The 17797-nt window shown below is 43.9% G+C and overlaps 1 protein-coding gene across 3 annotated transcripts in view; it reads right to left on the bottom strand.

Moving 5' to 3' along the window:
* Nucleotides 1-583: 583 nt before the first annotated feature.
* The window catches only part of VPS35L (VPS35 endosomal protein sorting factor like), a 53198-nt gene continuing 35984 nt past the window's right edge, over nt 584-17797 (bottom strand). For all 3 annotated transcript variants that reach the window (XM_034426247.2, XM_060692905.2, XM_060692906.2), the window contains exons 22-31: nt 17021-17101; nt 15241-15304; nt 13923-14021; nt 11464-11541; nt 10593-10707; nt 6404-6543; nt 4997-5162; nt 4705-4823; nt 2551-2697; nt 584-957 (exon numbers count right to left, since the gene is read on the bottom strand). In XM_034426247.2, the coding sequence (XP_034282138.2) occupies nt 859-957; nt 2551-2697; nt 4705-4823; nt 4997-5162; nt 6404-6543; nt 10593-10707; nt 11464-11541; nt 13923-14021; nt 15241-15304; nt 17021-17101 (1108 nt within the window). In that variant the 3' untranslated portion in view covers nt 584-858. The remainder of the gene's footprint in view (nt 958-2550; nt 2698-4704; nt 4824-4996; nt 5163-6403; nt 6544-10592; nt 10708-11463; nt 11542-13922; nt 14022-15240; nt 15305-17020; nt 17102-17797) is intronic.

The following is a 17797-nucleotide window of genomic DNA, read 5'->3' as shown; positions in this document are numbered from 1 at the left end:
ATTGTAAGCCGCCCTGAGTCTCCGGAGAAGGGCGGCATATAAATTAAAGCCAAAACAAAAACAAAAACTGGCAAATACCACCTCTGGCTGGTCCCAGAGTGGGGTGGGAATGGAGATTTTGCAATATCCTTCCCCCAGGAGTGGGGTGGGAATGGAGATTTTGCAATATCCTTCCCCCAGGAGTGGGGTGGGAATGGAGATTTTGCAGTATCCTTCCCCTGCCACGCTCACCAAGCCACACCCACAGAACCGGTAGTAAAAAAATTTGGATTTCATCACTTCCCCAGTCCTTCTTTTCATTAAACTAAACATAACATTTGGGATGCTTTGCAGGGGCTTTCCCAAATGTTAACATTTTCTCAATTGTGCTTTCTTGACTACGATGGTTTCAAAGCATCATACTTTAAAGACGTCCAATAATTCTACCTTATCCCTTTCCTGAAGCTAGTAAGTACTGCCTTTCTCTTTCGCCTTGCCAACCCAAACCATCGTCTTTCTTTCCTTTGCAAGTCCGCCAAATTTGGATTTAAAAGTTATTTTTTCCACTCCACGATGATTAAGATAATATTTCACTGACCCAACATTAAGATGAAAGTCAACGTTTAATGATGAACAGCTGCGTAGGGGGAGGGAGAACAGAACCTCTGGGTTTTTTGTTTTTTTTTTACAAAAATGACTGCATCGCCCGGGAAAAATTATCTTTTTCTTCTCCAACCGAGTAAATCTTATCGTGCGCCAAGGGACCTTTTAAAGGGAAAAGATATCGAACTCTGATCGCACCCTATGAGGCAGCTTGGGAGTTTGAAGGGCTTGGAGAACTACCTTTCCAGGAATGCAATTGCCCAGCTCGACATCCATTTAAGTTCTTGACTGCAAAGGGAGCCGTAGCGTCAGCTCTGTAAAGTGACTGAATTCCGGCTGTTTACTCTGCAGCTTGATGTATTCTAAGGTTTTGACCTAGAAAGGGAAAAAAAGGGAGGAAAAGCATCGTGAACCGTTGAAATCGTTATGCATCTCTTGCCTCAGCTCCTAAAGGGTGTTTTTAAGGTCCAGTGATTCAGGCATGAAATTATTACCCAGAGGTTTTTTTTTTCCAACAACAAAACTTGAAGGCTGAGTTAGGTGAAAGGCTACACAACAGGAAAAGCTCATTGTGTCAAATTAAGGGCTGTTTTATAGAGGTTGCAATAACAGACTTGTATACCTCTTCACAGTGCTTTACATCTCACTTTGACTGGTTTACAGAGTCAGCCTATTGCCCCCAACAATCTGGATCCTCCTTTTAACGACCTCGGAAGGATGGGAAGGCTGAGTCCAACCTTGAGCCTGGTGAGATTCGAACTGGCAAATTGCAGGCAGCCAGCAGGCAGCAGCAGGAGCCTGTAGTACCGCATTCTAACCACTGCGCCACCATGGCTCAAAAAGGCTGAAAGTCAGGAGTTGGATGTGGTGACGTTTCCTTCTCTTTCTGAATTAGCAGCACGGATGGGATCTGGGTCTCCATGGGGTCCCTTTAATGCATAACCTGAGCTGCTATTCCAGGACAGTGCCACATTTTAAGAATGTCACTTTTGGATTGTTGTTCTTTAGTTTTGTTGTGGCCCCGCCCTCTGAGCCTATCTCATCGGAGGAAGAAAGCTCCGAACATGAGGAAGAGGAGTCAGCCAGGCCTCCCTCTCCAGGCCCCTCCCCTCTGGCACTGTCTCAGGTGCCGGCCGAGGGAGAGGAGATTAGCCGGGAAACAGGTGTCTCGGATGAGAGTGAAGGAGAGACGTCATTCCTGGATGCACGCCTCCGAAGGCGTGATAAACGATTGCAGCAGCTCAGGAGGCGTGCTAGGGATTAGAACTGAGTCACTGGACCACACCCCAGAGACTATATAAGAGAGGGTGGTGGCTGGTAAAACTCCGTGACGAACAAAAACGAACTTTGGCTAGTCACTTGAACAACGTCTGAAGCTGCCGAAAGGGATATTGTTGTGCTGGACTATTTGCAATGCGTATGTAATTTTATGTTATCTGTTGCAGTAAAAGCTCTTGGCAGACGGTGATTATATTGCTGCCAAGTTTGAGATAACGACCTGTGTGCGTGCCAAGTACTTTCTTAACCCTCGGCTGGCTGTGTTTGTGTGTGTGTGTGGACGGGGACAGATCAAGTTTCTAGTTTTTAATTCTCTATATTTGCACTGTCCAGGTCAGTGTTTCTCAACCTTGATAAAGTTAAGACCTGTGGACTTCAATTCCCAGAATTCTGGGAGTTGAAGTCCTAATGGAGGCCATGTGTAGGAAAAGAGCAAGCAGAGCTTGGAAGACGGAGTTAAATGCGTCATCAGTTTAGAGTCCTTGCGTTGCCACAAGAAATCCAAATCCAGGCCCCCTTCCGTCAGAACGACAGAAGGCCGAGTCAACCTGGAGCCGGTCAGGATCGAATTCCTGGCAGTGGGCAGAGTCAGCCTGCAATACTGCATTCTGACCACTGCGCCACCACGGCTCCTTCCTCTCAACATCCCCCGGGTGCCTTATGAGGCGGTTGGATTCTGTTTCTCCTTACTGTGGTTTTGGTGTCCGCAAAGCCATGTTTCTGAGCTAGGTTCCACAGGTTGACGGCCAACTGGTTGAGTTTGTTGTTCCGCAGATCGGCGTGAGCCAAGAGGCTATTGAAGAAGCAGAGGGCCAGGTGACTTTGACGCTTCAGAGTCTGCCGATGATAAGAAAAGGATCGCTTAGGGGGGCGGCTAAGCAATACAGGTAGTCCTTGATTTACAAAAGTTCATTTAGTGACCAAAGTTACAGCGGCACTGAAAAAAGGGAGAAATGACAGGTCTTCAAACTTAGGACTGTTGCAGCATCCTCAACATTCATGATCAACATTCAGGCATTTTGCAACCTGCCTGTATTTATAATAGTTGCAGCATGCCAGGTTCACTCTTTGCAATGTTCCCAGCTGGCTTCCGACAACTAACATCAATAGGGGAATTCAATCAGAATAGAGCTGGAAGGGACCTTTAGAGGTCTTCTAGTCCAGCGCCTTGCTCAAGCAGGAGAACCTATGCCATCTCAGACAAGTCACTATCCATTCTCTTTCTAAAAACCTCCAGGAATGAAGCACCTATAACTTCTGGTGGCAGGCTGTTCCACTGGTTAATTGTCCTCGCTGTAATAAACTTCCACAATCTCTTGCCATTGGGCATGTAAATGTAATACACAAATGAAGAAATCCTGGCAGATTAACAAGAGTTGGAAGAGGGACCTTGTAGGTCATCTAGTCCAAAGGGTAAAGTAAAAGGTAAAGATTCCCCTCGCACATATGTGCTAGTCGTTCCTGACTCTAGGGGGCGGTGCTCATCTCGGTTTCAAAGCCGGAGAGCCAGCACTGTCCGAAGACGTCTCCGTGGTCATGTGGCCGGCATGACTCAATGCCAAAGGCGCACGGAACGCTGTTCCCTTCCCACCAAAGGTGGTCCCTATTTTTCTACTTGCATTTTTTACCGGCTTTCGAACTACTAGGTTGGCAGAAGCCGGGACAAGTAACAGGAGCTCACTCCCTTACGTGGCACCAGGGATTCAAACTGCTGAACTGCCGACCTTTTGATCGACAAGCTCAGCGTCTTAGCCACCGAGCCACCGCATCCAAAGCGTAAGAGAAGTCAAAGTGTAGAACACACCGAGAAGGGGATCGGTTGGTTGCCTGGTCTTGCAGTCATGCTTGCTAAATTTTGGGGAAATGCCACGGCAAACTCAACCGAACCCCCACGTGGAAGACCGAGTCCTCTTTCTGAACTCTCCCTTTCTCAAGAGGTGTGTTTCCCTGAACAAAGCTTGAGAAGAAAGCCGGGAAGTCCTCAGCCAAGTGTTACCAGCCGTCTCCTCAAGCCCTGACATCAGTCGAAAAAACTATTTCATGGAGAGGAGTTGGTGAGACGATCACGGTTGACCTGCCCCGTCAATTAATGTGTTTCATACTTCACTGGAACTCGCTTTAAACTCAGCCAGCCTTAACAGTCGCCCAGGGGGTGAGTTATAACTTACAGAAGCAGATAGGGAAAACAAATGCTGCCAAAACTGCAGTCAGCTGGATTACTGCGGTGTGTTCTACACGGGGCTGCCTTTGAAGACCGTTTGGAAGTTAAGAGCTGGTCCAGATGGCACCAATGAAGGTACAGGAAATCCTTGACTTATGGCCACAACTGAGCCAAAAATTTCCATTGTTAAGGGTGACAGTTGTTAAGTGAGTTTTGCCCCATTTTACAACCTTTTTGGCCACAGTTGTTAAGTGAATCAATGATGGTAGCAATGAAGGTGCAGGTAATCCTTGATTTACAACCACAACTGAGCTCCAAATTTCCACTCCTAAGCGAGACCATTGTTAGTGAGTTTTGCCCCATTTTAAAACCTTTCTGGCCAGTTGTTAAGTGAATCACTGCAGGTGTTAAGTTAGTAACACGGCTGTTACGTGAATCTGGCTTCCTCATTGACTTCACTCGTCAGAAGGTCGCAAAAGGGGATCACCTGACTCTGCGACACTGCCACCGTCATAAATATGAGTCAGTTGCCGAGTGTCCGAATTTTGATCACGTGACCGTGGGGATGCTACAACAGTTTTTAAGTGTGAAAAACAGTCATAAGTCACTTTTTTTCAGGGCTATTGTAACATCAAACAGGCAGGAGAAAAAGGTTATTTTTCAGTACGAAGCTTCGTTCTCACCTCATCTTTTCCAAGGTTCTTCAAATGCTCCAAGATTTGGCTTATCACCGTTTCGCACAATCTGCTCGTTTCTGCCAAAAATTTAGGGTCTCCGCCATACAAGGTATCGTTAGATTCAACTGGGGGGGGGGGGAGATTAAATACGGGAAAGGGAGGTCAATAAGAACGAAATAAACCTGGTAAACAAGAATTTAGAAGTCTAAACGTATCTGAAATAAAATAAAAATCTGAAGTCAATCTAATAGTTGAGGAACCTTCTGCTACCATCTCCCTGCTTTGTCTTCCTTCTCACCTTTGTCTATGTGATAGAGGTATGTCTCCTGACTCATTGCCGAGAGAAGATGCACCACATTGGTGTAGATTTTGACTTTGTCATCACTGTTGTCTTCCCAAGTGTAATCCTGGATAACGTTGAGCAGCCCTCGTACGAGGAAGAGCACACCTTGTTCAGGATGGTCCTGGGGGGAGGAAAGACAGGTGAGATATGAGCTGCCCTTGAAGAGCATCCCGAAGCTCCAGTTGGTGCAAAATGCAGCGGCCAACATGGTCTTGTGCAGACCCCGGTGTGCACATGTATCACATCTCTCTTGTGGGAGTTGCATTGGTTGCCAATTTGCTTCCGGGTGCAATTCAAGGTGCTGGTTGTCACCTTTAAAGCCCTTCATGGCTTGGGACCAGGTGATCTGAGGGACCGTCTCTTGACAGTCACATCTGTCTGACCCATCAGAGCAGGGAGGCAGGGAATGCTGGGGGTCCCATCCCCAAGGGAGATACACCTAGTGGGACCTAGAAGAAGGACCTTCTCCGTGGTGGCTCCTTCTCTCTGGAACATCATCCCCCCAGAGATTAGAATGGCCCCCACTCTAATTCTCTTACGGATGGCGCTGAAGACCTGGTTCTGCCAGCAGGCCAGAGCAGGATGGAGCCCATTAAATGGCTCGTGTGATTTGCTGTTGCCGGGGCAGGTGGGAGATGATTTTGTTATATTGTACTATATTAATTTATTTGATTCTTTTTGTTTTGTTTTTAATGGTTTGAAATGTGATTTTTATATTCTGTAAGCCGCCTTGAGTCGCCGTGGGCGAATAGGCGGCAATATAAATTCAATAAAAAAATAATAAAATAAAATAAAATAAATTAAAATAAATTAAAATAATAATAAAATAAAATAATAAAATAAAATAATAAAATAAAATAATAAAATAAAATAAAATAAAATCAATAAACATTACCACATATTAAGGGACTGATCTCTTTCCCTAAACACTAATGTCTTAAAGGATTTATATCAGAGGACTTAAGACTAAGCCTTAGAATGCAACAACACAGAGGGAGATAGGGATAAGTTGTGTTAGTCAGACACTGGGTTGAGTCACTGTCTGAATGGATGTACAGTTTATGTCTTGAACATCTTCCAGTAACAGCATATAGCTCTTCCAAGGACATTCCAAGGGGTGAAATCCAGCAGGTTCTGGAGAACCGGTAGCGGAAATTTTGAGTAGTTTGGAGAACCGGCAAATATCACCTCTGGCTGGTCCCAGAGTGGGGTGGGAATGGAGATTTTGAAGTATCCTTCCCCTACCATGCCCACCAAGCCACACCACACCCATCAAGCCATGCCCACAGAACCGGTAGTAAAAAAAACATTGAATTTCATCACTGGTGCTACCGTACTAGCCTCCTTATCTTCTCCACTTACAGGAACGATTAACAAAGTTGAAAAGAAGTTGCAGAGGAATTCCAAGAGGTAGGCTTCCGAAGGCCGCAGCTTCCCGTCTATGCTGATCATCTTGGGTACTTCAGGAACCAGACTGATCGCGGCTCTGAAAAAGGCGTCCGCTATAAAGAGATCACAGTTGGGGTGTATGTGTGTGTGTGTGTCTCTCATTAGCAGATTGAACTTAGATCGATCAACATGCCTGTTATTTAAAAACGGCTACAGTCAAAAGCCCAAGAACACAATGGACCTTTTATTCGGTGGGCTTTGCCTTCTTTTGAGTTCTTGCAACTGTTAGAAAATTCACCAAGGAGGGCCTACAATAAAGCTTTGCAGAACATCCTAAGAGGCATTCTTTGGGGGTCAAGATTTCAGCCTATTGTGTCTTCTTGCCAGGATACGGTAGGAACTCAAGAAGGGCAGCTCGTTCTTGAGGGTCTTTTTTATTTATGGAGGTTTTTAAGGAAGAGATTGGGCAATGTCTGGAATGGTATGTCTATTTCTGTCTATTTCATGTAATGACCCTAAGTGGCTCACAACCACCAATAACCAATAACCACAACAGGATAAATACAGGTAGTCCTCAACATATGACCACAATTGAACTCAAGGTGTAAGTTAAGGACTACCTGTAGATGCATTGACAGTGTGGTTGTGTTCAGCAGAAGAAGGACTCTGAATTCCAACCAAACTTGAACTTCTTCTGAAAATGCTGAAATATTCCCCAGTTCTGTTTTGGTTTCTTTCCTATATGAATTTGCTGCATGAGTGAATCATGAAAACTTAGGGGAAATAAAAAATTAGTAAATTCGAATCTTGCCAGGCTCAAGGTTGACTCAGCCTTCCATCCTTTCTAAGGTAGGTAAATTGAGGACCCAGTTTGTAGGGGCAATAAGCTGACTTTGTAAAAATATACAAAAGTATGAAGGCCATTGCTTAACGCATTGTAAGCTGCCCTGAGTCTCCGGAGAAAGGCAGCATATAAATCAAATTACAAAAAAAAAAAAAAAAAAAAGCCACTCCAGCAGTAGAAGGAGACCAAGATATGGAAAGCTCCATAAAATATAGCTTCCAAAACTGTCAGTTTTAGGGAGAAATTGTACCTGATCCATATGGAGATATGTCTGAACCAGCTAAGATCTTTCTGAAATTCAAGAGTTAAATGATAATGAACTAAAAGGAAAAGGAGACAAGGAAATATCTTGCACCCATTAAATTAATGGATTGGGCTACTACTTATATCTTAAATTTCAACCGCTCATTTCCCAGAACACAAGACTTTATTGTCTTCCTAAAGATTGTTAAGGCAAAAGTCACAGAATGTATGAATTTCAGCCTTCTCTTCAATTATTCTGGTTTTAAAAATATGCACTATTTAGAGTCTAGAGTCTATAATCACATCCGAGGACAAATTCAATTTTATCACCGGGGGGAAAAAATCCTATTTGCACACTGTTAAGAATCTAATTCCTAAATAAATAAACAAGATTATTTTGGGCTTCTAAAATTATACATCCCTCTTATCTTTTTTAAGTGTAGCTTTCATCAACTCACTTATCCCACCTCAGTTCACTTTAGGTGAAAAATAACAATTAGGGACAAACATTTGTGTACATCAGAGTTAATAACTTGCATGAAAGAACTCAGTGTTTGTGTTATTGCTAAAGTCAAACAGCGCAATTAGCATTTTGAAGGCAGACGTCTGACTCAAGTTGCTGCAAGCAAAAGTATGTAATTAAGATCATCCTTTCATCCTGGGATAATTTCATTTTCTACATAAACCACAGAGCCTGCTTAGATCCAAAAGTGATGGAAATTGTGGTAGAACTCCAGTTGAGGACAATCCTGGATCAAACCGTGATTGTCCACAAGGGAGGCCAAAACCAGCTGCATGCCAACTGAACCAAAACCAGTTCTGATCAAATTTGGTGAAATAGAAGGAGGGGAAGAAAGATTTCTTCCGAAGATCATTTTTCTCAGATATGCAGAATATTCAATATAAGAGATCTAATATTACAAAAAGATGAAAAGGATCCTTTGTTCCTATCTTCAAAATACAGATAGTTCTCATCTTACTAATCTGCACCTCTATAACTGTCTGGTTTGGTTCTGCAACGCAAGAAGACAGACACAGACTTCAGAGGATAATTAGAACTGCAGAAAAAACAATTACTACCAACCTGCCTTCCATTGAGGACCTGTATACTGCACGAGTCAAAAAGAGGGCTGTGAAAATATTTACAGACCCCTCGCATCCTGGACATAAATTGTTTCAACTCCTACCCTCAAAATGACGCTTTAGAGCACTGCACACCAGAACAACTAGACACAAGGACAGTTTTTGCCCGAACGCCATCACTCTGCTAAACACATAATTCCCTCAACACTGTCGAACTATTCACTAAGTCTGCATTACTATTAATGCTGAAAAATACAAAAAGATACAATTCAGAATCCCCTTTCGGAAGAACATCTATTCTTCCCAAAGCTAATTCTTATTGTCTTCAGAATTATTTTTAGTCCTTCCCAACCTCCTGCAAAGAAGAGGGGCAAGTGAAGATTCGGAGCAAACAAACGCACCCACGAATTATCGGGGAGGGAACGACGACAACAATAACAACAACAAAGCCATCACAGCTGGCGGGTGCTGAAAAGTGACTTCACGCTGGCTTGTCTACAAATAAATACAAAATGTCCCTCCCTGACTAAAGCTATTGTTTTTAAAATGCGCCTGGATGGTACAGTCAGCGTTACTTTAAACCCCTCTGTTCTCATGATGCCCGCCAAATGACGCCTAAACAAAAGGAAGCCACAGCTTTGCAGGAAAGGCTTAGTCAGTGTCCCACATCAGCTTGTTTGTCTTTACAGCTGGAATTTGCTCGTAAAAAGTGTGCAAAGCTGACATTTGTTATTGGTCTGAATAGGGCAGGATCCAATTCTCTTTTGCAAAAGCCAGGAACCATCTAAACGATGCACAAAATCCCTGGGGCCTTGCAATTTTCTCCCTCTCTGTCCATCCCTGAGTCACAACACAACCCTGATTCTAAGAGAGAGATCTAATCTTTTTTTTTAAAAAAAAAAAATAATAATAATATTGAACTGAAATCTTTTGTTTTTCTTCCAAGAATTCCAACCCACCGGTTTGGAGACTTGCTTTCTATAGAAAACAAACCCTGCTTTGTCCATCCTTTGAATCTCTCCCCTTCGGACAAGACAAAGGGGATAATTATTACCTTTGGGTTGTTTCCTATAATATTTGCAGGTTTAGTGTTTCCCCCCCTGGTTTTGCAGCTTTTTTTCAAAAGAATCAACGGGGGAGAAACAAGATAGGATGTTAGAAAGGAAGATGTTTTGCACTGCTTCTGAATGGACAACGGGCATGAGAAAATGCAGAGGGAGTCGAGAAAAAAAAAGTACTTTAATTAGGGAAACGCCAGATTTTTCTCTCCTCTTTATCTGACTGCAAGGGACACGTTTTTGTGCTTTTGTTTTTAACATGATGTCCAAAATGCAGTCCTATTTATTTTTCCTCCCTTATAAGAGTAAAGGTTCCCCTCGCACATATGTGCTAGTCGTTCCCGACTCTAGGGGGCGGTGCTCATCTCCATTTCAAAGCCGAAGAGCTAGCGCTGTCCGAAGACGTCTCCGTGGTCATGTGGCCGGCATGACTCAATGCCAAAGGCTCCACGGAACACTGTTCCCTTCCCACCAAAGGTGGTTCCTATTTTTCTACTTGCATTTTTTTACCTGCTTTCAAACTGACCAGTCTCCTTGACCAGTTTCCACCCATTGCTTCTTGTCCTGCCCTCAGGTGCTTTGGAGAATAGCTTGACTCCCTCTTCTTTGGGGCAGCCCCTGAGATATTGGAAGACTGCTATCATGTCTCCCCTAGTCCTTCTTTTCATTAAACTAGACATACCCAGTTCCTGCAACCGTTCTTCATATGTTTTAGCCTCCAGTCCTCTATGTTATGCAGAGAATGTTTCTCTACCAAAGGCAGGTGAACCACGGGAAGTACAGTCAACTCCCTTCTCAAGCTCTTTGTGGGGAACATTTAGAAATCGGAGCAAATCTCTTTAGTTTTGCCTCTCTAATATCTAAAATCAACAAGAATAACAACAACAACAATGCCTTAGAAAAATTGGGCAGCTTATCGCTCTGCAGACTTTACCTTGTGAAAGGCACTGATTAGCCAAAGCAACTTGTCCAGAGTGCAGGTACAAATTGAGACGGGTAAAAATGCCGGTCAGCGATGGGATCGTTATGAAGCAGAAGGCAACACAAGCCTAAAATTTAGGAAAGGACAGTTTCTGAAGATCAACCACAACCAGGTTTCTGAGATTCAGACTTTAATATTTAATGTTAACAATATTTTTTCTATATTTTATTAAGTTTATGTGCCACCCATCTTACTCTGCAAAGCCACTCTTTATTTAACCTATAATGCAATATAAACAACATAAATAAGGTAAAGGTTCCCCTCGCACATATGTGCTAGTCGTTCCCGACTCTAGGGGGCGGTGCTCATCTCTGTTTCAAAGCCGAAGAGCCAGCGCTGTCCGAAGACATCTCCGTGGACATGTGGCCGGCATGACTCAATGCTGAAGGCACATGGAACGCTGTTCCCTTCCCACCAAAGGTGGCCCCTATTTTTCTACTTGCATTTTTATGTGCTTTCGAACTGCTAGGTTGGCAGAAGCTGGGACAAGGAACGGGAGCTCACCCCGTTACGCAACACTAGGGATTCAAACCACTGAACTGCCAACCTTTTGATCTACAAGCTCAGTGTCTTAGCCACTGAGCCACCAAGTCCCTTTATTTATAAACAACATAGCCTTATATTTAATGTAATAAATGTATAGTATAATATAATACAGGCCAAACAAGAAACCTGTGGATGAAGTTTCCACAGGTCTTTTAAAATTGGACTCAGTCATTTGAGAAGATGTAAATCAGACTGAGATCTTTTCGTTTACAAGGAATTATCAAGCCAAGATTTAGGTTTAGTTCGCAACCACCAATTGTTCCATGTCTGCACTTACCCTGACAAATGCCGCAGTTTTTCTGGAATGATTTCCTTTCATTACTTTTCTTGTTTCCATTGCCAGCTGATTCACGCTCTGTTTTGGAAGATAAGGTTACCGACGTGAACAACTCTTCATCCAGCCACTTATGGACTTGCTAGTTTCCTGATTGCCCAAACCACTTCTATATAAACAGAGAGCAAACCCCACTCCCTTCCTAGCACTGATGATGTTACCTAGTTGGGTAATGAAATGTCTAAAGAAAACAATCAAGCTCAGAGAACACCAAGTACCTCTCATTTCAACTTCCCTGAGCTACAAATATTCTCTTTTAATCAGTAACAAGAACACTTCATGGGATAAAGCTATCTTAATTAGATTCAGGAGGGAAGTAACAAAGAGCTCCAAAGACATGCAATGAGACACAAGGTATGCAAGGTGTGTTTCATTCTGCATGGAAAAAAATCGTAAACCTCTACAAAGATAGAGCAAACACACGTGGGGAGCTGAAGGTAAATGAGGCTGGGAGAATCACCCAGGTAGGTCAAAGGGATGCTGGAGTCGGAGAGTTTCAGTAGATGAGCAGTGACGTTGTGTCTTAAATTAGCTGACTGAGAATAGTGTATCCTGTTTTTTTCTTAACCCAAAAGGACAGCTAGCATGGCAATAGGTGCAAAGAATCAGGACTATGGATTACGTTGCAGCATAGATGATTTATTCAAACCTATATAGAAGAATCTGGTCAACTAATGGTCAGCATTAAATTGATGCTAGATAACGGCCAACAGAATTCAAGGGGGGCTGAATTTGGATTTCTTGTGGCAACGCAAGGACTCTAAACTGATGACGCATTTAACTCCGTCTTCCAAGCTCTGTTTGCTCTTTTCCTACACATGGCCTCCATTAGGACTTCAACTCCCAGAATTCTGGGGATTGAAATCCACAGATCTTAACTTTATCAAGGTTGAGAAACACTGACTTGGACAGTGCAAATATACAGAATTAAAAAACTAGAAACTGCTTTAAAGAACAAGAACTAGAACTCAAAAACAAGAGACAGAATACTATAAAATCTGGAATAAAGTGTATTATTGGTTGGAAAGGAGAAAAGGAGTTGGAACAAAAAAGATTTAGGATTTGTAGAATTAATAATGGATAGTATTAAATGTAAATAGTAAACAAATAATAAAGAGATACTAAATGAAGACAAGGGATATGTATATAAGAACAAAGTAGCAATGTATGTTAAATAGTAATTATATTTATTGTTATGGAAAGAATATGTATCGATATGTTAAGACCAGGATGGCCACACTGTGTCCAATGTTTTTAATGTTTATTAAATAAAAAAACTTTTTTAAAAAAAGAGTGCAGTACTGCAGGCTCCTTCTGCTGATTGCCGGCTGACTGCAATTTGGAAGTTCGAATCTCACCAGGCTCAAGGTTGACTCAGCCTTCGATCCTTCCGAGGTTGGTAAAATGAGGACCCAGATTGTTGGGGGCAAGAGGCTGACTCTGTAAACCGCTTAGAGAGGGCTGTAAATGCACTGTGAAGCGGTATATAAGTCTAAGTGCTATTGCTATCAATATTTTCCTTCCTTCCTTCCTTCCTTCCTTCCTTCCTTCCTTCCTTCCTTCCTTCCTTCCTTCCTTCCTTCCTTCCTTCCTTCTTTCCTTCCTTCCTTCCTTCCCTCCCTCCCTCCCTCCCTCCCTCCCAGTGGTTAGAATGCAGGTAAAAGGTAAAAGTTCCACTTGCACATATGTGCTAGTCGTTCCCGCCTCTAGGGGGTGGTGCTCATCTCCGTTTCAAAGCCGAAGAGCCAACGCTGTCCGAAGACCTCTGTGGTCATGTGGCCGGCATGACTCAATGCCAAAGGCGCACAGAACACTGTTCTCTTCCCACCAAAGGTGGTTCCCTATTTTTCTACTTGCATTTTTTTAATGTGCTTTCGAACTGCTAGGTTGGCAGAAGCTGGGACAAGTCACAGGAGCTCACTTTGTTATGCGGCACTAGAGATTTGAACCGCTGAACTGCCGACCTTTCGATCAACAAGCGCAGCGGCTTAGCCACTGAGTCACAGCATCCCTCTAGAATGCAGAAGTGTAGGCTAATTCTGCCGACTGCCAGCAGTTCGATCCTGACCAGCTCAAGGTTGACTCAGCGTTCCGTCCTTCTGAGGTTGGTAAAATGAGGACCCAGATGGTTGGGGACAATAGGCTGACTCTGTAAACCGCTTAGAGAGGGCTGTAAAGCCCTATGAAGCGGTGTATAAGTCTAAGGGTTATTGCTATTTATAGCAACCACCTGCCAACGTCTGATCTAACACAGTGTCCAAATCTTCCTTCGCTGCTGTTCAAACCTTTCGGTAGCTGACCTTGCGGGGCTGAGAGAAATGTCGGCAATGATAATACCACAAAAACCGTAAGGAGCAAAGAAAATAGCTGCGCCACTCATTTGTCCGTCAAACTATGCTTACATGGATGAGCTGGACCAACACAGGTTCCAAGTTGCAAAACATGGATCTGGCTTCCACGTAAAAATTCAGCTGCTGCTCAAAATCCCGGCCAAACGATACCTGGGATTAAAGAGATTCAGAGAGATGCGACTGCAGTGTCTGGTTACCCATTCTTTCCATTCTTATTGGCAGGGAAAGAGTTGCAAGGAAGAGCCTCTATCTACCCTCCCTGCCAAGAAGGGGAATACGCTTTTTCTTCCTAATTTCATTTAAAAGTTAGGATTTTCCCCTCTTTCTCACACTCCCAAGGAAGAATTAACATTTGACGTCTACAAGCCAAACTGGACCTCCTCCCACAAATCGTTCCTGTTCAATAGCAAGGGGTGAGCTTCAGATCCTTTAGCAACAGGTTCGCTGCACCGTTGCTGGGTGGGCGTGGCCATGGTGGGCGTGGCCTAGTTGGCCACCTGAACCACAGCCGGAGGGGGCATTTTTCACCCTTCCCAGGCTCCAGAGGCTTTCCTCGAGTCTCCGGGTGGGAGGGGAGACTGCTTCCCCTGAGGTCCAGAGGCCAGAAACAGGCTGGACTTCTGGAACTTCTGCCCATTTTTTGCCCTCCCAGACCCTCTGGGTGGCCCCTGCACTTTCCTGGAATGATGAATGGGCCGCATGGAGATTCCTGGGAGGGGAGGGGCAGGATGGGTGTGGCCAGCCAGGAGTGGCAATTGGGGGTTCATCGAACCCTGCGCGATCCTTGGCTAAAGGAATCGCCCGAACCCTGCAGAAGCCCACCCTGCTACAGGGTCCATCATAACCACCAGGACGTTCTCCACAAAATGAGCCCAAATAAAGATTTAAAAGGCAGTACAACAAAACAGGAGGCACAGTTCATGGTGGCACAGTTAGAGTGCCCTACCGCAGGCTACTTCTGCTGACTGCCGGCTGCCTGCAGTTTGGCAGTTCGAGTCTCACTGGATCAAGGTTGATTCAGCCTTCCGTCCTTCCGAGGTAGGTAAAATGAGGACCCCAATTGTTGGGGGCAATATGCTGATTCTGTAAACTGCTTAGAGAAAGCTGTAAGGCACTGTAAAGCGGTATATAAGTCTAAGTGCTATTGCTATTGCTAAGGTGAAGGCACCAGGCTAGAAACTGGAAGACTGTGAGTTCTAGTCCTGCCAGCTGGATGGCCTTGGGCCAGTCACTTTCTCTTAACCCTCAGAAGGAGGCAATGGCAAACCACTTCCAAAGTTTTGCCAAAAACTGGTCCAAGAGGTCACCAAGGGTCAACATTTGACTCAAAGTCACCTCCCCCACCCACCCTCAGAAACAGATTTCTCACCATTCTTACAAATCCATTGATCAAGGATGCCAGCGTCCGCTTTTCATCTTCCAGGGTCAACGCGCTAGAAAAGAACATTTTAAAAGCATCCGTTGTTCAAAAATACGTTTGTGTAATTCCTTACACAAACTGGGTCCACAGATAGTTCTCGACAAGCGCCCAGATTGTCATGATCCTAAGTGTGTGAAAAACCTGTCGTAAGTCACTCTTTTCCAGGGCTGTTCTAACTTCAAACGGTCACTGAACAAATGGCTGCAAGTTGAGGACTATCTATATAGCGCCCATTCAGTGTTAGAAGTACCGAATGAGTATTCTCAAGAAGCCAGCGTTCGCTTTTACGTTGCGAAGAGGGAAGACTGGAATCTGAGCAAAAACTTGGGAGAAGCCCTTGAACTGTGAATAATTCTGAAGTACTATTTCAAACAACAGATGGCTTAGGGCAACTGTCTTATTATTGCACATGTTGTTAGTTACAACAAAAATCTTAACAGACTCAACACTCAAAATCTTAACAGACTCAACACTCAACATTTATAGTTACGGGCATGGAAATACCATACATTTGTTTCTGCAGATGGGGGAGACAAAAATTGATTTTGCATTTGTTTAAATTCAAATTCCTGGAGGTTAAGGAAGGAAAGGGAGTGGGAAACCTGCATTTTGTTTCCGACGTTGGCCAAGAACTCCCAGGAAGATTGACTCCGCATCCTGGGCAAAGTTCAGATGTGATAATATGCAACACACTTAACATACAAAGCTTCTGAAAAGCATGTGTGCGCGCACACACATCCTGTCAGTAGGGGAAGAGATAGCATCTCTGCTAGGCAGGCTGAAAAAGTGTATTTCTGGCAAGGGTACAGCAAGGAAGAAAGGTTCCTTTTTCGATAATACTTGGCCCAAAAAATATTCTGGCATCACAAGTCATTCACAGAATATAGAACATAAAATTATATGGCTGGAAGGGACCTCGGAAATCTTAAGAAAAGGGCTAAATTTTCTGGATGCCTGCGAGCCATGACGGTCAAACCGGGATAAAGTTTCCCACCTGTCCGGCTGGCTTCACATCAAAGACCGTGGGCTGAATCCTGCCCAACAAAGCAGACGTTCTCAAAGTGGAAAAACTGGCTGACCATAACAGAGACAGAAGGCAGGACTGGAGCTTCTGTGTTCCTGGCACCCGATTGCTACTAAACAGGAGATCAGTTTTCTGCAGAAACAGCGATTAAAAATAGCATCCTACAAGGGAGAATTCATTTCGGGAGAGGAAGGTTTGTTTTCAGTTCTGTATAAGCCGGTTTCTCAAAGGGGACTCGCATCAATTCTGCCTTGTTCTCGCCGGCGATGAAGCTGAGGTTTTTTTTTTTTCTTCTTTTTTTCCCTTCTTCCAACAAAGCTTTTCTTAATTTGAAAGCACGTCTCTCTCTCTCTCTCAAAAATGTGTCACTTGCTTTTTACCCTTTTCAGAGCTCTTGAAATGTCCCCTCGCCCTCTCTCACTCTCTGTTAGTTAAACTGTGAAGTCATTTGCCAGAACTTTCCTTCAACTGGGATTTAAAACAACACATTTCCCCTGCTGAAGGTTTCTTTTTTTTCCCCCCCCCCATTCCCTGGACAAATGGCAGCCTTATTAAGGACGGTTCTGAAAAGAATTGGAGCTTGGAAAAGGACTGTCCCCTTCCGCTCCTTCCTTAAGTCTACCCTGGAACTCAGAAGAGGTCATCAAATCCACCCTTGTGGGGGGGGGAGGGGAGGAAATGGAAGGGTAAGGAAAAATAACTTACTTTACCGAATCGTGCATCGTTTTGCATACGTGCAGCAGGGCATTGAGAATGACAGGATCCTTAGTGGATTCCTGCTGGTGCCTAGGAAGGAAGCACACACAATTTCAAAAACATGAGAATGAGAAACGCCTGTGCTGAGGGCTAAATGAAAACGGTAGCTCCTTGTGTAATGCATATTCAAATAAATTCAGAATGGCCAGAGAAAGTGGCCCAGGGAAAATTAAAATTAAACACTTCTTCAAATGCAAGAAAGAGTAGATGTTTCAAGAGGCCCGATTAGAGATGGATCTTTACAAGATGTCCGATAGGCAGAGAGGTGGGTGAGACAACTCTTGAAGGAATGCCTTTGATAGCATGGGAGTAGCAGCAAACATGTTCCTGACACTGCAGGCCTTTGGGGAAGGGAAGAGAAGGGAAGGATAAAGAAGGGAAGGGGAGCTCTGTGATCTCAGCTTTGTGGCACTGTTGCAAAAATGACTGACCACAGGGCTCGGAGGACAAAGAGATTGAATTGCTAATAAGGACTGTGGGTTCCTTGATGCGCTCTGAGCTTGGCTGTTTCCTTGTAGACGTTTCATTATCAAACTAGGTAACATTATCAGGGCTAGTAAGGGAGTAGAGTTTCCTCTCATTTAATATATTTTATTTATTTATTTTGTCAAGTACGTATTAGATAATATATATCAGTATACGCATGAGTTGAATACATAAAATGAATACAAATAAATGGGGACGGTAGGACAGGGACGGAAGGCACACTGGTGCGCTTATGCACTG

The sequence above is a fragment of the Pantherophis guttatus genome, chromosome 14 (genome assembly GCF_059756535.1).
Source record: "Pantherophis guttatus breed Tessera chromosome 14, ASM5975653v1, whole genome shotgun sequence".
Classification (NCBI taxonomy): domain Eukaryota; kingdom Metazoa; phylum Chordata; class Lepidosauria; order Squamata; family Colubridae; genus Pantherophis; species Pantherophis guttatus.
The sequence above is the reverse complement of the archived record's forward strand: the minus strand, read 5'-3'. Positions and strand labels throughout refer to the sequence as shown.